At 39.1% G+C, this 22,327-nt stretch overlaps 2 protein-coding genes and 2 long non-coding RNA genes across 5 annotated transcripts; 1 reads left to right on the top strand and 3 right to left on the bottom strand.

The window, feature by feature from the left end:
• Nucleotides 1-371: 371 nt before the first annotated feature.
• Nucleotides 372-2,302, bottom strand: LOC130427009 (uncharacterized). The gene is made up of 2 exons (XM_056754052.1): nucleotides 2,090-2,302; nucleotides 372-2,048 (listed from the first exon to the last, which is right to left on the bottom strand). The coding sequence occupies exons 1-2, from the start codon at nucleotides 2,300-2,302 to the stop codon at nucleotides 1,479-1,481; spliced, it is 783 nt and encodes a 260-aa protein (XP_056610030.1). The 3' UTR covers nucleotides 372-1,478.
• Nucleotides 2,303-3,291: 989 nt separating this feature from the next.
• Nucleotides 3,292-4,065, top strand: LOC130427010 (uncharacterized). The gene is made up of 2 exons (XR_008907258.1): nucleotides 3,292-3,368; nucleotides 3,674-4,065. It is a non-coding gene; the product is annotated as an uncharacterized LOC130427010 (long non-coding RNA).
• A 191-nt stretch (nucleotides 4,066-4,256) lies between these two features.
• On the bottom strand, nucleotides 4,257-6,703 carry LOC130426726 (uncharacterized). The gene is made up of 4 exons (XR_008907221.1): nucleotides 6,274-6,703; nucleotides 5,769-6,196; nucleotides 5,480-5,646; nucleotides 4,257-5,349 (listed from the first exon to the last, which is right to left on the bottom strand). It is a non-coding gene; the product is annotated as an uncharacterized LOC130426726 (long non-coding RNA).
• A 12,831-nt stretch (nucleotides 6,704-19,534) lies between these two features.
• Nucleotides 19,535-21,702, bottom strand: LOC130426512 (chondroadherin-like protein). 2 transcript variants are annotated; one of them, XR_008907189.1, is made up of 3 exons: nucleotides 21,036-21,702; nucleotides 20,777-20,916; nucleotides 19,535-20,694 (listed from the first exon to the last, which is right to left on the bottom strand). XR_008907189.1 is itself a non-coding variant. In XM_056753337.1 (3 exons), exons 1-3 carry the CDS (start codon nucleotides 21,417-21,419, stop codon nucleotides 20,364-20,366), a joined length of 852 nt encoding a protein of 283 aa, XP_056609315.1. In that variant the 5' UTR covers nucleotides 21,420-21,702; the 3' UTR covers nucleotides 19,535-20,363. The 2 variants fall into 2 exon arrangements, 1 of the variants encoding a protein (XP_056609315.1); XM_056753337.1 differs by having other exon boundaries at nucleotides 20,777-20,913.
• Nucleotides 21,703-22,327: the final 625 nt, after the last annotated feature.

Raw genomic sequence — 22,327 nt, forward strand, 5'->3', positions numbered from 1 at the left:
AGGGAAATTGAAATGTTCAATAATTTATGTAATGATAATAAAAATATATAAAAAAAATGTGTATCGGAATCGGCAGGTTTCACTTATAATAATCGGCAAAGAAAACTGCAATCGGTGCATCTCTACTTAAGACCCATCTCTTCTGTGAATACTCGACAGACAAATGAAAAAAATATAACATAAAATAACTAACCCTCTGTCATTCTCTCAACAGGTAGTGAATCTAGCGTTTGTTGATAAAAGTTACTTTGTATTATCTCCTGTTGTATTACTGCTCCTGTATGACATATCGCTTATTGCTCCCTGAACTCTCTGTAAGTCGCTTTGGATAAAAGCGTCTGCTAAATGACTATATGTAAATGGAACCAACATGTTGTCATCATAATATCACATTTAAATGTTTCTTTACACAATAAAAATAGATGTATATGTAATTCAGAAGGGGCCCCTTACAAAAAAGTTCATCTCATTTGGGGGTCCTTCGCATAGTTTTAAGTTTAAAACCCCCCAGACACATGCATAGTTAGTGACAGGTATATTCAAGTACAGTAAGTCGTATATGCGCAAATGCTGCGCAGTTAGGCTGTGTTAAATATATTATGCTGCTTCAAGATTTGAGTATTTGCGTTTAATCTGCACATGCAGCTTTGAAAATAGCCAAAAATATAACTAAATTACCATGAAAAATATGAATAAATCTCTGCAAGCCATTGGCGATTATGACAAGAGTAAACTCCACATATCCTCCTGCAAACTGTAAGAGAAAATGGGCAACAAGGAGGCTAAAAGCTGCAGTCTCTAGCGTCTGTCGCTAGAGCGTCTCTGTTGGTTGTGGAGTGAGCTGGCCTCCCTTCCAAATCAAAAAACCCAAAGAGGGCAGTGCTGACTTGGCAATCCACAAATATTGATGATCTCAGACGTATCAGCTGTGGATTGCTTGCTGCTTTACTTGAAGGAGGCTGTGCACAGCACAACTGGGTGAGCCTTGGCATATCACAAGTGACTCATGGAGTGCTAAAGATGTATTGCACCTTATAGCAAATCTTCCACTTGAATGATGAGTTGGTGTTGAGATGAGTTGGTGTTGATGATGAGATGAGATGAGTTGGTGTACCACCAGAAAGAAGAGGTTTAGATTGGACACAGCTCATCAGGTTTCATCACACTGTTTCCTTTCATAAACTTTTACTGTCACTCTGCTTTCGTTAAAGTCTTTATGCAGATTTGGTTGGCAAATCATCACAATTTGAATAATTGTACACTATGATATAGAGCAGTATTCAGTGACAGTTGTGTCTCAATGTTTGCGCTGAAATCAGCAGGCGACTGTTGTTGAGAGCTGAAGTGCAGATCTGCATGGAAAGTACGGTACATGCAACTACTGGAGTTCGTGTGCCAAGAACAGTTCGGCCAAACTGCTCAACGCAAAGTTGAGACAAGGCATACAAAGATGAAACTGTGATGAACCGTGTCAAATCTTAACCCTGAGGATGAGGATGAGGGGATGAGGTTGAGGGGATGAGGATGAGGATGAGGGGATGAGGTTGAGGGGATGAGGTTGAGGGGATGAGGGGATGAGGATGAGGGGATGAGGTTGAGGATGAGGGGATGGGAGGGGATAGGATGAGATGTGATGAGTTGATGTTGATGTTGATGTTGATGTTGATGTTGATGAGATGAGATGAGATGAGATGAGATGAGATGAGATGAGATGAGATGAGATGAGATGAGTTGATGATGAGATGAGATGATGATGAGATGAGATGAGTTGATGATGTGATGAGATGAGATGATGATGTGATGAGATGAGTTGATGATGTGATGTGATGAGATGAGATGAGTTGATGATGTGATGTGATGATGATGATGAGATGAGATGAGTTGATGATGTGATGAGATGAGATGATGATGTGATGAGATGAGATGAGTTGATGATGTGATGTGATGTGATGAGATGAGATGATGATGTGATGAGATGATGATGTGATGATGATGTGATGAGATGAGATGAGATGAGTTGATGATGTGATGAGATGAGATGAGTTGATGATGAGATGAGATGATGATGTGATGAGATGAGATGAGATGAGATGAGATGAGATGATGATGTGATGAGATGAGATGAGATGAGTTGATGATGAGATGAGATGAGATGATGATGAGATGAGATGAGTTGCTGATGATGATGATCTATTCGCTGAATCCAGTTGTTCTTCAGGTGGCCGCTGATGCCACTTAGTAGGTGTTGAAAGCAAAAGGTTTCGTGCAAGTTTTTCTTGCCTTTATGTTCCCTTACGCTCATCACCTGAACTCAGCCGGCCTCACATTAGAGGTTAAGAAGATCAAATCATTGTTTTTGTTCAATCGCAAAAACCAACATTCTCACAGGACCCAGTAGTCACTGTATCTTTACTTATTGGAACCTTACAAGTATCAAACAGGCAGATTTTTTTACATTTAGGCCCCAAATATTAAATAACTAATTGTACAAGTTTCATGTTTTAACACCAATTGTATTATTTAACAATTGAGCCTATATAAATATTTCCACATTGACTTCATCATTTCATTTTGAGTAATTTGGCCCTCCGTGATATATAAATTGGTTAAATATAGTCCTAAATTGTACGGACATTTTGAGCTTTTGGTTCTTAACGTTGCGTAGCCCGTGATTCCTCCTAAAGTCAGTAAAGCTGGACCCAATGTCGATGAGAAAGAAAACGTGCAGGTCATACAGCTCGTGCAGAAACTGGAGGATTTTTGCCAAGAACAGTGAGCAGCTTCACCGCTCAGGACAAAATCACGGACTAATACAACTACACGACGGTTTTCTGACATGCAAATATGCAGAGATTAACGACGACGCTACACGACAAACACAGCCAGAAAAGTTCAGGTTCAAAGTGTAGAAAACACAAAGGACAAGAAAAAACTGAAGAAAACCTGCTTTCAGTCGAGGTGTCCCGTCCCGACGATTCCTCGGTCAAGGCTCCGATGAAAGAAGCTGTTGCTGTAGTAAATCCTCTCCGATAGACTCCTAAATCCTTATTCCGGCTGTAAGCAGTTTGAATGCGGGATTCATAGTGAGAAATATACAACAAACTATCTCCCAAAGGCAAGAGACGCTGACTTTTGATAACATTCTCTGAAACATCTTTCACTGCGCGTCTGATGCTGTTGATCCTGTATGACGTAGCCATTAGAGACGCCACGCCGCCATCTGATTGGAGGAAAGGTGTTCTATTAACCAGCTCTTGTCATTGGCTGTTTTATAAAATACTTTGTTTACATTTTTGTAACCTGATTCATTTCAAAACGAGTCATCTGTACAATATATAAAATGTCCAGTTGTTTATTTCAGGAATCATGTATGTTGTTTTTTCTATTGTCACATCCTAAGCCTTTGTTTTATATAATAAATGAAGAAACAAATTAAAACTCATTTTCTAAAAATCTTGATTATGTATTTTTTTAATATATTTTCAACAGTGTAATATTTAGCCTATATAATATAAACTGCTAACATATATGACAAATATTTTTACATTAGCATTAATTCATCAAAATAATTGAAAAGTTTCATAGACATGATTTTAGTCTGTATAAATGACATGTACACATAAAACATGAAGGCAGCAATTTGTTTACAGCATTTCTAATGTTTTTCTGACAGAACTAGACAAAAATGACCGATAGGGGATGTTTTCCACAATAGGCCTTTTTTATATGAAAAAATGAAAAACTTCCCATTCTCACAGTTTTAAGGTCAGATGTAGGTTATTGTCCATATGACATGCTATTTCATGCATTCTGACTTCTTTACACTGTTAAATGTGCTGGTTTATCATGCTTAACATGGTCAACTTGTTAAGTTGGACGTAGTATTTCTGTGCTTGATCTACTCCCACTGCACTTCAAGTTGTTTCGTAAAGTCTGGATCCCTGTTTCGTAAAAGAGATCCTATTCCTTTCATTGGGCAATTCGGAGGGAAATTGAAATTGATTGTCGATTCCCTACCCTAACTTTAATATTCAAACATGTGTCAATAAATACATTACACAATAACATTTAATATAATAACAATTAATATATTCAGTTGTTCTTGCTGGAGGTGGTACTCTGATGAACACTATTTATTTTCACAAAAGTTATGATTCTTTATTTTATTTTAATGATCTGGTGTCCATGTACCAATAAAGAAATTGTTGTGAATTTCATCTAATTACAAGCAACTCTTTGAAAAAAGGTGTGTTAAATAGCATTATTGATAATCATTTAACACCACTGTAGAGTCAGAGAGGATCAACATTGTTATGTGATATACTTTCCTATACAATGTGATATAGATTAGTGATTATAAAGATATAGGAGTTACCAAAAAAGAATGAATAAAACCAACATGAAACTAAAACAAAGTAACCTGTGTGATTTATTGCAAATCTTCTGAAACCACGCAACAGCTTTGTGTGGTGAACAGACTGAAAGTGACTATTTATTTAAGAATAGGAAGGTACCAGCTCGACCCTACCCACATGATAAGAACACCCTCATCAGTGTCCTGACTGCTGTTCATCTCCTGCTCTCTTCCCTCACTGGTGTCTCCTAACTGCATGGGACTCAATTGGAGAGCAACAGATACAGTGATGCTCAGTTTGTTGCATCACATGATTGTAGCCCCCTTGTGGCTCCTTCTACAGATTACACATGGTGCAGTCCTGAACCGAAGTAACCAGACAGTTCAATCATTTTAGGGGGAAATTAATGAATGCAAAATTGATTTTAAACCGAAAAAAATTATTCTCTAGATCCTCTGGAACAGGAAATTACTTTTTTGATAGACAAATCAGCCAGTATTGTATGTAGTTTGTAGATTGTAAATAATGTAAAACTGATATTAAAGTTTATCTTAAAACCTGCATTTACTAAATTCAAGTGGGCAAATTAACTTTCGGACAATAAAAAACCTTTTTTCTCACATAGAGAAGTTCGGTTTTACTTGTTTACTTGCAAAATATGGAAGACATAACTAATGTCGACCAGAGAAAAAGGTACGTTACATTTCTGTATAACCTTATCTTCTTTAAGCCTGGTCAAATCAACATGTGTAAACTTACTGTTACTAGCAACTACTGTGCACACGTTTATTGTAGAAGATTCAGCATACTGAAGTACAAAACTCTGGCTCATATCATTTCTCAATGCTTGGTCTTCTTTCTTCTGTTTTTCTTTTTTAACCTTCTTGTTTTCAACTTTTTATCTGGTTTGAGTCCACTGTTTTGTAATAGTCCTGCTGTCATCTTGGTCTCTGCTGGTTTAGGATCAGTTTCTGCCGGTCTGGCTTTGGCTGCGCTATGGAAGGGTTTGTTGAGTTTATCTTCATTGGTCATTATGGATGTTTTATTGAACGACTCATTGTTTTCCCCAGAGCAGTTTATAAAAGTCTTGGGATATTTAGATGAATGGATTTTGTGTCTCTTACCTGTAAAATGGCAGTGATTTGCAGTCACACATTAAAGGATTGTTGCCCAGGGTGAGGTGCTGCAGGCCAGTAAGTGATGAAAGGTCAGGTAACTCTTCTAACTGATTCTCTTCCAGAGATAAAGACACCAGGCCAGGACCAAACCATGCCAGAGACTTTGCACTCATCTACTTTCACAATACAGAAGAGAAAACAGTGGACATTTTATAGATTAAGAACAGATGGGTATTTCTTAGTTATATGAAATTCTCATTTCATATAATATAAACAATAAAATATTATCCTCTACCTTCTGAAGACCCATTCTATCAATATACAAGTGTTTTAGACCTTTAACGACACCCCGAAACGCTCTCGGACCAATCCAATGGACTTCGGTCAACAGAGGTGCCTTGCCTAGCGCATCACTAGGCACTTCTGTCAGCTTATTATCTCCAAGATGGAGAACGTCCAGATTGGGAGCTGAATCCAGTGCTCTAGAAACTATGTTTGTGATGGTGTTATTGGCGAGATGCCCTGGAAAGCTCCACCCTCGATGTCATGAATCTTACAGACGTCCAAGTGAAGGGACACCACCTCGGGGATGTTAGTGAAACTGTTGCCAGGTAGATAATGGAAGTGGTTGCCAGGCATGTTCAAAAGGAGAATGGTGCCAGGGAAACCAGTGGGTACTTTTGTGTGACCACGTTCCTCACAGGTGGGGTGTCGAACATCAGACTGACGGAGAGAGAAAGAGAATAGTTATAGAAAAGAAGGCGACAAATCAACAATCGTCTCCTCTGACTTTTTCTCACCTTACAGTAGCTATTCTTTGGACATGTGTTTTTCTTGGAGTTGGTTTTTGGTGTAATCTTTTTTTATCCTCGGTTTTCCTCTCTCCTTCTTTCTCTGAATCATCCTGCATCAACTCATCTTGTTGTCTGCAGCGGAGGTCCTGTTCCTGCACAGTCTCTAAAGGTTCTTCTGAGAGATATGGCGGCCAAGCACAGGCACCATGAAACTTTATCCCGGACTTCTGTGTCCATATCTTCAGGCCCTGCAGTAAACAAGTACTGACCTGATGGGGTTTCCTAAAGGACAGCGAATGAGACAAAGTGTTGCATTTTATATAAAATTTATTAATCTTGCAAATTTCGCAAAAAAGCACGCACAAAAATTTGATCTCGAGTCTCAATGAGTTTTGAGTAAAATGTTTTGCATAAAATAAAGAGAAATGGTGGTGATATTTTACAGACATTTTTATTTAAAAATTTATATCATTGACTGATGACACCAAATGACCTTTAATATGTTATGAATTCCGTTAATGTCAATTAGTACACATACTTTCTATAGTTTTAATACAATTATTTAACAATTTTTGTTAAACAAATAAAATATCAGATTAAAAACGTTTTAGAAAACTTCAACCATACCAATGTTGTACTTGAAGGGACTGGTGCTGTGGCTTCTCCTTCAATATATAAATACTTGTATGTGGTTTTGACAAATATTAATCAATCATTATTCAGCATTATCTCATATTATCTTGATGATTTAAGCATGATTAACACAAACCATTTCTGATACAGAATGTAGAAAATAATTCATTGTTAAAGTCTCTCTCTTCCTGCTAGGTCAGTGTGACTGTGAAAAGGGACTTTTTATCATCATGTTCGAAAAACATATTCTGTTAGCTCACACTCTACCCTTGAGGAAATACACACTCTACCACTTGTGTGTGTGATTGTATTGTTTCACGAAAGTGAGAAAGAGTGGAAAATCACGAGACAGTCGTAACGTTTATGTTTTAATTCCTTTTATATACATGCCAGTCATCTTTGATCATTTATAGGACTATATGTCCTGTCTCATGACTCCAGAAGTGTTTGAGAGCTTTGTGTTCTTGTTTATCTATTGATAACCAATCATGTGAGCTTGATTTACCCAAGTAATGACGTAGTTAGTTGACTCTGTTAGCTTAAATACTACAGTATTTTGTGTTAAGGCAGGTCGGCCCTCCGTACTCCTTGAGAGAGCTGAAGCTGACTTATGCTCGCAAAACTACAAACTATTTTTCTTGAGTACATCATATTTTTTTATGATTTTTTACTTTTTATTGAAGTGGCAGTTGAAGTTATTTTACATTTCAGAAAAATAAAATAAAGCAACAGAAACAGACAAGAATGAAGCTGAAATATTTTATTGTTATCTTAGACTTTTGTGAGAATACAAAAATGAATAAGTTTAGTTATATTTTATTATTTATACTTATTTTCAGTCACAGAGTTCTTTAATTTAAGAGGAATATATTTGGGCAAGATTAGATTCTGTAATTTATTGCAGGTTGGAGAACTGTATTTAGGGAAATTGAAATGTTCAATAATTTATGTAATGATAATAAAAATATATAAAAAAAATGTGTATCGGAATCGGCAGGTTTCACTTATAATAATCGGCAAAGAAAACTGCAATCGGTGCATCTCTACTTAAGACCCATCTCTTCTGTGAATACTCGACAGACAAATTAAAAAAATATAACATAAAATAACTAACCCTCTCTCATTCTCTCAACAGGTAGTGAATCTAGCGTTTGTTGAAACAAGTTACTTTGTATTATCACCTGTTGTATTACTGCTCCTGTATGACATATCGCTTATTGCTCCCTGAACTCTCTGTAAGTCGCTTTGGATAAAAGCGTCTGCTAAATGACTATATGTAAATGGAACCAACATGTTGTCATCATAATATCACATTTAAATGTTTCTTTACACAATAAAAATAGATGTATATGTAATTCAGAAGGGGCCCCTTACAAAAAAGTTCATCTCATTTGGGGGTCCTTCGCATAGTTTTAAGTTTAAAACCCCCCAGACACATGCATAGTTAGTGACAGGTATATTCAAGTACAGTAAGTCGTATATGCGCAAATGCTGCGCAGTTAGGCTGTGTTAAATATATTATGCTGCTTCAAGATTTGAGTATTTGCGTTTAATCTGCACATGCAGCTTTGAAAATAGCCAAAAATATAACTAAATTACCATGAAAAATATGAATAAATCTCTGCAAGCCATTGGCGATTATGACAAGAGTAAACTCCACATATCCTCCTGCAAACTGTAAGAGAAAATGGGCAACAAGGAGGCTAAAAGCTGCAGTCTCTAGCGTCTGTCGCTAGAGCGTCTCTGTTGGTTGGGGAGTGAGCTGGCCTCCCTTCCAAATCAAAAAACCCAAAGAGGGCAGTGCTGACTTGGCAATCCACAAATATTGATGATCTCAGACGTATCAGCTGTGGATTGCTTGCTGCTTTACTTGAAGGAGGCTGTGCACAGCACAACTGGGTGAGCCTTGGCATATCACAAGTGACTCATGGAGTGCTAAAGATGTATTGCACCTTATAGCAAATCTTCCACTTGAATGATGAGTTGGTGTTGAGATGAGTTGGTGTTGATGATGAGATGAGATGAGTTGGTGTACCACCAGAAAGAAGAGGTTTAGATTGGACACAGCTCATCAGGTTTCATCACACTGTTTCCTTTCATAAACTTTTACTGTCACTCTGCTTTCGTTAAAGTCTTTATGCAGATTTGGTTGGAAAATCATCACAATTTGAATAATTGTACACTATGATATAGAGCAGTATTCAGTGACAGTTGTGTCTCAATGTTTGCGCTGAAATCAGCAGGCGACTGTTGTTGAGAGCTGAAGTGCAGATCTGCATGGAAAGTACGGTACATGCAACTACTGGAGTTCGTGTGCCAAGAACAGTTCGGCCAAACTGCTCAACGCAAAGTTGAGACAAGGCATACAAAGATGAAACTGTGATGAACCGTGTCAAATCTTAACCCTGAGGATGAGGATGAGGGGATGAGGTTGAGGGGATGAGGATGAGGATGAGGGGATGAGGTTGAGGGGATGAGGATGAGGATGAGGGGATGAGGTTGAGGGGATGAGGATGAGGGGTTGAGGGGATGAGGATGAGGGGATGAGGATGAGGGGATGAGGGGATGAGGTTGAGGGGATGGGAGGGGATAGGATGAGATGTGATGAGTTGATGTTGATGTTGATGTTGATGTTGATGGAGATGGAGATGAGATGAGTTGATGATGATGATGAGATGATGATGAGATGAGATGAGATGATGATGAGATGATGATGAGATGAGATGAGTTGATGATGAGATGATGATGAGATGAGATGAGTTGATGATGAGATGAGTTGATGATGAGATGAGATGAGTTGATGATGAGATGAGATGATGATGAGATGAGATGAGTTGGTGTCAATGATGAGATGAGATGAGTTGGTGTTAATGATGAGATGAGATGAGTTGATGATGTGATGAGATGAGATGAGTTGATGATGAGATGAGATGAGATGAGATTAGATGATGATGTGATGTGATGATGATGAGATGAGATGAGTTGATGATGTGATGAGATGAGATGAGATGAGATGAGTTGATGATGAGATGAGATGATGAAGAGATGAGATGAGTTGGTGTTAATGATGAGATGAGATGAGTTGATGATGAGATGAGTTGATGATGAGATGAGATGAGATGAGTTGATGATGAGATGAGATGAGATGAGTTGATGATGTGATGAGATGAGATGAGATGAGTTGATGATGAGATGAGTTGATGATGAGATGAGATGAGTTGATGATGTGATGAGATGAGATGAGTTGATGATGAGATGAGATGAGATGAGTTGATGATGTGATGAGTTGATGATGAGATGAGATGAGTTGATGATGAGATGAGTTGATGATGAGATGAGATGACGCCACTTAGTATGTGTTGAAAGCAAAAGGTTTCGTGCAAGTTTTTCTTGGGATGGGATGGGATGGGATGGGATGGGATGGGATGGGATGGGATGGGATGGGATGAGATGAGATGAGATGAGATGAGATGAGATGAGATGAGATGAGATGAGATGAGATGAGATGAGATGAGATGAGATGAGATGAGATGAGATGAGATGAGATGAGATGAGATGAGATGATATGATGATGATGATGATGATGATGATGATGATGAGATGAGATGAGTTGATGATGAGATGATGATGAGATGAGATGAGTTGATGATGAGATGAGTTGATGATGAGATGAGATGAGTTGATGATGAGATGAGATGATGATGAGATGAGATGTGATGATGATGAGTTGATGATGAGATGAGATGAGATGAGATGAGTTGATGATGAGATGAGATGAGATGAGATGAGATGAGATGAGTTGATGATGAGATGAGATGAGTTGATGATGAGATGAGATGAGATGAGTTGATGATGAGATGAGATGAGATGAGATGAGTTGATGATGAGATGAGATGAGATGAGTTGATGATGAGATGAGATGAGATGAGATGAGATGAGATGAGTTGATGATGAGATGAGATGAGATGAGTTGATGATGAGATGAGATGAGATGAGATGAGTTGATGATGAGATGAGATGAGTTGATGATGAGATGAGATGAGATGAGATGAGATGAGATGAGTTGATGATGAGATGAGATGAGTTGATGATGAGATGAGATGAGTTGATGATGAGATGAGATGAGATGAGATGAGTTGATGATGAGATGAGATGAGATGAGATGATGATGAGATGAGATGAGATGATGATGAGATGAGATGAGATGAGTTGATGATGAGATGAGATGAGATGAGATGAGTTGATGATGAGATGAGATGAGATGAGTTGATGATGAGATGAGATGAGTTGATGATGAGATGAGATGAGTTGATGATGAGATGAGATGAGATGAGTTGATGATGAGATGATGAGATGAGATGAGTTGATGATGAGATGAGATGAGATGAGATGAGTTGATGATGAGATGAGATGAGATGAGTTGATGATGAGATGATGATGAGATGAGATGAGTTGATGATGAGATGAGTTGATGATGAGATGAGATGAGATGAGTTGATGATGAGATGAGATGAGATGAGTTGATGATGAGATGATGAGATGAGATGAGTTGATGATGAGATGAGATGAGATGAGATGAGTTGATGATGAGATGAGATGAGATGAGTTGATGATGAGATGATGATGAGATGAGATGAGATGAGTTGATGATGAGATGAGTTGATGATGAGATGAGATGAGATGAGTTGATGATGAGATGAGATGAGATGAGATGGAGATGAGATGAGTTGGAGATGAGATGAGATGAGATGTGATGAGTTGGTGTTGATGAGATGAGATGTGATGAGATGTGATGAGTTGGTGTTGATGAGATGAGATGTGATGAGTTGGTGTTGATGAGATGAGATGTGATGAGATGAGATGAGTTGATGATGAGATGAGATGAGATGAGTTGATGATGAGATGAGATGAGATGAGTTGATGATGAGATGAGATGAGTTGATGATGAGATGAGTTGATGATGAGATGAGATGAGATGAGTTGATGATGAGATGAGATGATGATGTGATGTGATGTGATGAGTTGATGATGTGATGTGATGAGATGAGATGATGATGTGATGAGATGAGATGAGATGAGATGAGATGAGATGAGATGAGTTGATGATGAGATGAGATGAGATGAGATGATGATGAGATGATGATGAGATGATGATGAGATGAGATGAGATGATGATGAGATGAGATGGTGTTAATGATGAGATGAGTTGGTGTTAATGATGAGATGAGATGAGTTGGTGTTAATGATGAGATGAGATGAGATGAGTTGATGATGAGATGAGATGATGATGTGATGAGATGAGATGAGATGAGATGTGATGTGATGAGATGATGATGAGATGATGATGTGATGTGATGTGATGTGATGAGATGAGTTGATGATGAGATGAGATGAGTTGATGATGAGATGAGATGATGATGTGATGTGATGTGATGAGTTGATGATGTGATGTGATGAGATGAGATGATGATGTGATGAGATGAGATGAGATGAGATGAGATGAGATGAGATGAGTTGATGATGAGATGAGATGAGATGAGATGAGATGAGATGAGATGATGATGAGATGATGATGAGATGATGATGAGATGAGATGAGATGATGATGAGATGAGATGGTGTTAATGATGAGATGAGTTGGTGTTAATGATGAGATGAGATGAGTTGGTGTTAATGATGAGATGAGATGAGATGAGTTGATGATGAGATGAGATGATGATGTGATGAGATGAGATGAGATGAGATGTGATGTGATGAGATGATGATGAGTTGATGATGTGATGTGATGAGATGAGATGATGATGTGATGATGATGAGATGAGATGAGTTGATGATGTGATGAGATGAGATGAGTTGATGATGAGATGAGATGAGTTGCTGATGATGATGATCTATTCGCTGAATCCAGTTGTTCTTCAGGTGGCCGCTGACACCACTTAGTAGGTGTTGAAAGCAAAAGGTTTCGTGCAAGTTTTTCTTGCCTTTATGTTCCCTTACGCTCATCATCTGAACTCAGCCGGCCTCACATTAGAGGTTAAGAAGATCAAATCATTGTTTTTGTTCAATCGCAAAAACCAACATTCTTACAAGTATCAAACAGGCACATTTTTTTACATTTAGGCCCCAAATATTAAATAACTAATTGTACAAGTTTCATGTTTAATACCAATTGTATTATTTAACAATTTAAATATTTCAACATTGACTTCATCATTTCATTTTGAGTAATTTGGCCCTCCGTGATATATAAATTGGTTAAATATAGTCCTAAATTGTACGGACATTTTGAGCTTTTGGTTCTTAACGTTGCGTAGCCCGTGATTCCTCCTAAAGTCAGTAAAGCTGGACCCAATGTCGATGAGAAAGAAAACGTGCAGGTCATACAGCTCGTGCAGAAACTGGAGGATTTTTGCCAAGAACAGTGAGCAGCTTCACCGCTCAGGACAAAATCACGGACTAATACAACTACACGACGGTTTTCTGACATGCAAATATGCAGAGATTAACGACGACGCTACACGACAAACACAGCCAGAAAAGTTCAGGTTCAAAGTGTAGAAAACACAAAGGACAAGAAAAAACTGAAGAAAACCTGCTTTCAGTCGAGGTGTCCCGTCCCGACGATTCCTCGGTCAAGGCTCCGATGAAAGAAGCTGTTGCTGTAGTAAATCCTCTCCGATAGACTCCTAAATCCTTATTCCGGCTGTAAGCAGTTTGTATGCGGGATTCATAGTGAGAAATATACAACAAACTATCTCCCAAAGGCAAGAGACGCTGACTTTTGATAACATTCTCTGAAACATCTTTCACTGCGCGTCTGATGCTGTTGATCCTGTATGACGTAGCCATTAGAGACGCCACGCCGCCATCTGATTGGAGGAAAGGTGTTCTATTAACCAGCTCTTGTCATTGGCTGTTTTATAAAATACTTTGTTTACATTTTTGTAACCTGATTCATTTCAAAACGAGTCATCTGTACAATATATAAAATGTCCAGTTGTTTATTTCAGGAATCATGCTATGTATGTTGTTTTTTCTATTGTCACATCCTAAGCCTTTGTTTTATATAATAAATGAAGAAACAAATTAAAACTCATTTTTTAAAAAGCTTGATTATGTATTTTTTTAATATATTTTCAACGGTGTAATATTTAGCCTATATAATATAAACTGCTAACATATATGACAAATATTTTTACATTAGCATTAATTCATCAAAATAATTGAAAAGTTTCATAGACATGATTTTAGTCTGTATAAATGACATGTACACATAAAACATGAAGGCAACAATTTGTTTACAGCATTTCTAATGTTTTTCTGACAGAACTAGACAAAAATGACCGATAGGGGATGTTTTCCACAATAGGCCTTTTTTATATGAAAAGTAGTAAGTTAGTTACAAATGAACATAAAATATAGGCAAACTTCCCATTCTCACAGTTTTAAGGTCAGATGTAGGTTATTGTCCATATGACATGCTATTTCATGCATTCTGACTTCTTTACACTGTTAAATGTGCTGGTTTATCATGCTTAATGTAGATAATTATAGGAATGATTATCTTAATATGCTGGATTTCTGTATAACTATACAGGCCCCTTTAAGGGAACCCCTGGTCTGTTTCCGGTCTGCGTGATACGTCACTTGTGTTACATGTGGTATACTGGTTGCATGCTGGAGCGGATGCTAATAAAGAACTTCAAGTTAACAATGTCAAGGACTGTTGTAATTTTATAGAGACACACAACATGGTGTCAGAAGATGGACTTTACGCCTGCATAAACCCTATTCGCTCAGACATTTGAGCGAGCCTGATTGGAAGGTGATACACGCACGTGTTGTTGCTAACCACCATGGCGGATTGTTTCCGAAGACCCGACCCGCTCAGTTTTGATGGAAACATTGCCGACAATTGGCGGATTTTCGAGCAGGACTTTGACATTTCATTGCGGCGGCACACTACGATAAGGCTAAAAGTTGTCGCTTTGGAGAATTGACGGATGAGCTGATCTGTGACAGAATAGTATGTGGCGTCAACAGAGAAAGTTTAAGAAAATCTCTGTTAAGGGATAGCGACCTAACTCTCACTAAAGCCATCACAATTTGTCGTATACACGAGATGACGGAGGAAAACAGTAAAACGTTGGCCACGCCCCAGACAGGCACTAGTGTAGACGCAGTACAAGCGGTATCCAGCAAGAGGCGCCAACACACAAGACAAACTCCTCAAAAAGAGCAACGTGATTTTCAAGCCATAACTAATTGCAGAAACTGTGGAAATAGTCATGCAGCAAAGAGAGAGAAATGCCCTGCTTTCGGACAACAGTGTCATAACTGTAAGAAAATGAATCATTTCAGCAAAAGTTGCAAAGTACGTCGCCAATTCAATCAAACGAAATACAACCACAGAAAATCAGTTCACGAAGTCGAAGTGGAAGACTCCTCCAGTCATGACGACACTTTTTATGTCGACGGTATTGAACCTGGCAAGTGTGTCAACATTGTTAACCCCCCAGCGTCCAGGCTTGAAGAAGGATTTGTCACCTTACACATAAATGCCATGCCGGTAGAGATAAAAGTGGACACAGGGGCAAAATGTAATGTAATGCCAAAAAAGCTATTCAAACGAATTTCCAGTGGTGGTGAGAGACCAGTCAGACTATCGCAGACACCTAACCTTGTAGCTTATGGTGGAAGCAGAATCGAAACCGAAGGCTTAGCAACAATGATGTGCAGTTTAAATGGACAAAATCATTCACTTCAATTCTACCTGGTGGATCAAGATGTCCAGCCATTGTTAGGTTTCCGTGCATGTTTGGACATGGGAATTGTCACAATTAGTCCACACGTTCACCTTGTCGATAGGGAGAGCAGTACTGAAGAAATTCTTGCTGAATATAAAGACTTGTTCACAGATGAGCTAGGAGAACTTTCAGTCACCTATTCCATGACAGTGGACCCCAATGTGCAATCTGTAGTTCGTCCTGCTCATCGCATGCCCCTAGCAATGCAGGATCGCGTAAAAGCAGAGCTAGATCGAATGCAAAGTCTCGGTGTCATAACTACAGTGTCAGAGCCTTCAGATTGGGTTTCTTCCATGGTGGTCACACACAAGAAGGACAGAAAGGAACTAAGGCTATGCATCAATCCAAAAGATCTCAACAGCGCTCTCAAAAGACCTCATCACCCGATGCGAAGTGTAGAGGAGGTGGCATCCCAGATGTCAGGAGCAACTGTGTTCTCTGTCCTAGATGCAAAGAATTCTTTCTGGCAGATCCGTCTTGACCATAAATCCTCTATGAAGACCACATTCAGCACACCATTTGGGCGCTACAGATTCCTTCGTATGCCCTTTGGTATAAATGCTGCAAGTGAAGTTTTTCAACGCACTATGGAACAGTTGTTTTCAGGGTACCCCTGTGCGGTCATTATAGGTGGTCATAATGCTGCTGAACACGACGCAAACTTGAAGAAGGTGCTGAATCGAGCACGAGAGATCAACCTCAAGTTGAACCCTGCAAAGTGCAAGTTTCGTCTGAACCAGGTCAGTTATGTGGGACACATTTTCACAAGCGACGGTCTTAAAGCAGACCCTGCGAAAACGAAAGCTATCTCAGAGATGCCAGCCCCGAATGATGTTCCTGGACTTCAGAGGTTTTTGGGAATGGCAAACTACCTGGGGAAGTTTATCCCAAATTCGAGTGATATTGCCGCACCCCTCAGGAATTTGACGCATAAAGAGACTGCATGGTGTTGGTATCAGCAGCACCAACATGCGTTCGACACTCTTAAGTCATGCTTATCTAACCCACCTGTCTTGGCATACTATGATGTGAAGAAGCCAGTTACCTTAACCTGCGATGCCTCAAGCTATGGTCTTGGTGCTGCTTGCTTACAAGATTGCAAACCAGTTGCATACTCATCTCGCAGGCTCACAGACACTGAGACGCGGTATGCGCAGATAGAAAAGGAGCTGCTAGCTGTTGTATTTGCTTGTACTAAGTTCAGAGACTATGTATATGGGAAACCAACGATTGTCGAGACTGATCACCAGCCTCTGGTGACAATTTTAAAAAAACCTATCCACACAGCCCCAGCACGTTTACAAAGGATGTTGCTTCAATTACAGCGTTACGATATCACATTGGTGTACAAAAAGGGCAAACAGATGTATCTTGCCGACACTTTGTCTCGAGTTCCAAACACAGAAACCCCTCCAGCCATGGAAAATGACTCATTCGAAGTCATGAGTGTCAGCTACATTTCTACTGCTCGTCTGGAGGAACTCCGAAGACACACAGCGGAAGATGAAGTGCTGCAGACCCTCAGTTCTGTAATTCAATGCGGATGGCCAGCCAAAGAACACTGTGTTAGATCACCCGTTCGTCCATTCTTTCCTTACAGAGACGAGTTAACTCTGGACAATGGAATAGTGATGAAGGGCCACAAATCAGTCATCCCTCGCTCTTTGCAGAAAGAGTACATCAGCATAGTCCACAGAGGTCACCCTGGTGTGGAAGCTACTAAACGCAGAGCTAGAGGTATCATTTTCTGGCCAGCAATGACAGCTGACATCACCGCAGAAATCCTTTCATGTTCAGTTTGCAACAGCACAAAGCCTCACCAACAGAAGGAGCCACTCAAGTTGTACCCTGTTCCAGATCTTCCCTGGTCCACGGTAGCAATGGACATGTTCGAATGGCACGGTAAACAATACCAAGTGTTAGTGGATTCATACTCTGGTTGGTATGAAATCGACCTATGTCATGATGCAACAACTTGCACTGTGATCAAGAAACTAAAGAAACATTTCTCAGTTCATGGCACACCTCACACGCTCATTTCAGACAATGCTAGGCAGTACACAAGTCAGCGTTTCAAAGACTTTGTCAAACAATGGGACTTCACCCACGTGACCAGTAGCCCTGAATATGCACAGTCAAACGGCCTGGCAGAGAGAGCGGTCCGCAGTGCAAAGGAGCTGATGGAGAAATCACACAGAGATGGAACAGATGTATATCTCAACCTTCTGAACCTGAGAAACATCCCTCGTGACCCAACATTAGGTTCTCCAGCAGAACGTCTGATGTCACGACAGACTAGAACAACCATCCCTATCCACTCCAAGTTACTTGAGCCAAACCCCAAACACACTCAGCAAATCACCGCACGTATTCTCCACAAGAGAAATACCCAAAAGCGGTATTATGATGCTTCAAGTCACCCATTACAGGCACTGAAAATGGGTCAAGTCGTCAGAATGCAGACTCCAAAAGGTTATGATCGTCTCGGCGTGGTGAAAGAGGTGAACAGAGAGCCCCGTTCCTACACGGTTCAAAGCAAAGGGAGAACATACAGGAGAAATCGTCGTCATATTCTTCCTGTTGCAGAGCCTCCTCCATCACAGCACAACCCTGAGGACATTATTTCTCAGAGTACTAATACACCTGCAAAAGTCTCCTCAAATTCTACACCATGCATGCCACAAACACACCCTCCGCAACCACAATCGATATCTGCCGAGTTGCTAAAGCACTCAGTACAGTCTCCTGTCAAAGTCAGCAATGCACCTTACATAACCCGATCAGGTCGCATGTGCAAACCGAATCCAAGGTATGAGAAATGACTTTTCAAGTTGGCAGATATAAAAGTTGGCAGATTGGTTTGATGCCTGTTTAATACTGTTCATTATGTTTTTCTTCTGTTTATTGTGTCAAGCACTTTGTTATTGTGTTTTCAAGTAACAGGAGAATGTCTGAAGATTTATATAATTTAATACTATTATAATACTGTTTTAACTATACAGTTGCATTGTTAGTTGTTCATTGTGTTTACCCAGAATTGTATATTGTACATCATTTAAGGTTTCACTTTGGCAAGGGGGCATTCAGCTTAAGGAAGAGGATGTAGATAATTATAGGAATGATTATCTTAATATGCTGGATTTCTGTATAACTATACAGGCCCCTTTAAGGGAACCCCTGGTCTGTTTCCGTTCTGCGTGATACGTCACTTGTTACATGTGGTATACTGGTTGCATGCTGGAGCGGATGCTAATAAAGAACTTCAAGTTAACAATGTCAAGGACTGTTGTAATTTTATAGACACACAACACTTAACATGGTCAACTTGTTAAGATGGACGTAGTATTTCTGTGCTTGATCTACTCCCACTGCACTTCAAGTTGTTTCGTAAAGTCTGGATCCCTGTTTCGTAAAAGAGATCCTATTCCTTTCATTGGGCAATTCGGAGGGAAATTGAAATTGATTGTCGATTCCCAACCCTAACTTTAATATTCAAACATGTGTCAATAAATACATTACACAATAACATTTAATATAATAACAATTAATATATTCATTTGTTCTTGCTGGAGGTGGTACTCTGATGAACACTATTTATTTTCACGAAAGTTATGATTCTTTATTTTATTTCAATGATCTGGTGTCCATGTACCAATAAAGAAATTGTTGTGAATTTCATCTGATTACAAGCAACTCTTTGAAAAAAGGTGTGTTAAATAGCATTATTGATAATCATTTAACACCACTGTAGAATCAGAGAGGATCAACATTGTTATGTGATATACTGTCCTATACAATGTGATATAGATTAGTGATTATAAAGATATAGGAGTTACCAAAAAAGAATGAATAAAACCAACATGAAACTAAAACAAAGTAACCTGTGTGATTTATTGCAAATCTTCTGAAACCACGCAACAGCTTTGTGTGGTGAACAGACTGAAAGTGACTATTTATTTAAGAATAGGAAGGTACCAGCTCGACCCTACCCACATGATAAGAACACCCTCATCAGTGTCCTGACTGCTGTTCATCTCCTGCTCTCTTCCCTCACTGGTGTCTCCTAACTGCATGGGACTCAATTGGAGAGCAACAGATACAGTGATGCTCAGTTTGTTGCATCACATGATTTGTAGCCCCCTTGTGGCTCCTTCTACAGATTACACATGGTGCAGTCCTGAACCGAAGAAACCAGACAGTTCAATCATTTTAGTGGGAAAAAAATGAATGCAAAATTGATTCTAAACCCACAAAAATTATTCTCTTGATCCTCTGGAACAGGAAATTACTTTTTTGATAGACAAATCAGCCAGTATTGTATGTAGTTTGTAGATTGTAAATAATGTAAAACTGATATTAAAGTTTATCTTAAAACCTGCATTTACTAAATTCAAGTGGGCAAATTAACTTTCGGACAATAAACAATATTTTTTCTCACATAGAGAAGTTCGGTTTTACTTGTTTACTGGCAAAATATGGAAGACATAACTAATGTCGATCAGAGAAAAAGGTATGTTACATTTCTGTATAACCTTATCTTCTTTAAGCCTGGTCAAATCAACATGTTTAAACTTACTGTTACTAGCAACTACTGTGCACACGTTTATTGTAGAAGATTCAGCATACTGAAGTACAAAACTCTGGCTCATATCATTTCTCAATGCTTGGTCTTCTTTCTTCTGTTTTTCTTTTTTAACCTTCTTGTTTTCAACTTTTTATCTGGTTTGAGTCCACTGTTTTGTAATAGTCCTGCTGTCATCTTGGTCTCTGCTGGTTTAGGATAAGTTTCTGCTGGTCTGGCTTTGGTTGGGCTATGGAAGGGTTTGTTGAGTTTATCTTCATTGGTCGTTATGGATGTTTTATTGAATGACTCATTGTTTTCCCCAGAGCAGTTTATGAAAACATCAGCTTTGATCACGTACTGACCCCGAAGCTCAGAAGGGTAACCACACACAGCTTCAACCTTCAGACTTGCATTCGACAACCACCTGAAAGAAACAGTTTTGGGATATTTAGATGAATGGATTTTGTGTCTCTTGCCTGTAAAATGGCAGTGATTTGCAGTCACACATTAAAGGATTGTTGCCCAGGGTGAGGTGCTGCAGGCCAGTAAGTGATGAAAGGTCAGGTAACTCTTCTAACTGATTCTCTTCCAGAGATAAAGACACCAGGCCAGGACCAAACCATGCCAGAGACTTTGCACTCATCTACTTTCAAAATACAGAAGAGAAAACAGTGGACATTTTATAGATTAAGAACAGATGGGTATTTCTTAGTTATATGAAATTCTCATTTCATATAATATAAACAATAAAATATTATCCTCTACCTTCTGAAGACCCATTCTATCAATATACAAGTGTTTTAGACCTTTAACGACACCCCGAAACGCTCTCGGACCAATCCAATGGACTTCGGTCAACAGAGGTGCCTTGCCTAGCGCATCACTAGGCACTTCTGTCAGCTTATTATCTCCAAGATGGAGAACGTCCAGATTGGGAGCTGAATCCAGTGCTCTAGGAACTATGTTTGTGATGGCGTTATTGGCAAGATAGAGGCCTGTCAATTGCGGGATTGGATTAAGAAGTCCTACAGGTTCTAGTTTAACCATCAGGTTTCTTTCAAGATGCAGCTCGAGGAGTTTGGGAATGTGGGCCAGCATCTCTGAAGATGGAAACTGAGAAAGACTGTTGCCTTCTAGGTGAAGATACATGATGTCGTGGGCACCTGCGAAGACGTTTGTGTCCTAGGAAGTAAGCTGGTTGTCTGACAAGTAGAGGTACATCAGCCCTTTCATGCCCTGGAAAGCTCCACCCTCGATGTCATGAATCTTACAGCCGTCCAAGTGGAGGGACACCACCTCGGGGATGTTAGTGAAACTGTTGCCAGGTAGATAATGGAAGTTGTTGCCACGCATGTTCAAAAGGAGAATGGTGCCAGGGAAACCAGTGGGTACATTTGTGTGACCACGTTCCTCACAGGTGGGGTGTCGAACATCAGACTGACGGAGAGAGAAAGAGAATAGTTATAGAAAAGAAGGCGACAAACAGTAGCTATTCTTTGGATTCTTACTGAGTGGATCCTACACCCCTGCAGGTGTAGGATCAGCCTCATGATGAAGACTTTCTAAAATAGAAGTTATGCAATGAAAAATGAATTGTATATGTACAATTTACAATAAAATAAGAAATAAAAAACACAGAGAATAATTCATGAAATATCCCATGACACTGTCTGCATCTGCATTTTAGAGTTTTTCCTTGGAACAAATTTGGGAAATTCTTGTATTTTGACCTCTCATCCTATTAAGGGCTGTACAATTTAACACTGTACTACAACATTTCACAGCAGGTCTACCCTTTTGTGCATGAATGGACAGAGCAGACAGAGTACCATTTCATTTATTTCAATTTTCAACATTTGTATATAACCTTGTACAAGTATTGAAATCGCAATGAACTGGTAAGAATTATATTAAATAATAATTAAGGTTATCTTAAGATAAATTATCTTAAGGTTAATAATTTGCATCTCAAATGAAATAACACTGTCAAAGATTGAAATTAACCAGAATTTTCCATTAGAGACACAAAATAAATGATCTAAAATTGCTTTAAACCT

This window comes from Triplophysa dalaica, chromosome 7 (assembly GCF_015846415.1).
Source record: "Triplophysa dalaica isolate WHDGS20190420 chromosome 7, ASM1584641v1, whole genome shotgun sequence".
NCBI lineage: Eukaryota > Metazoa > Chordata > Actinopteri > Cypriniformes > Nemacheilidae > Triplophysa > Triplophysa dalaica.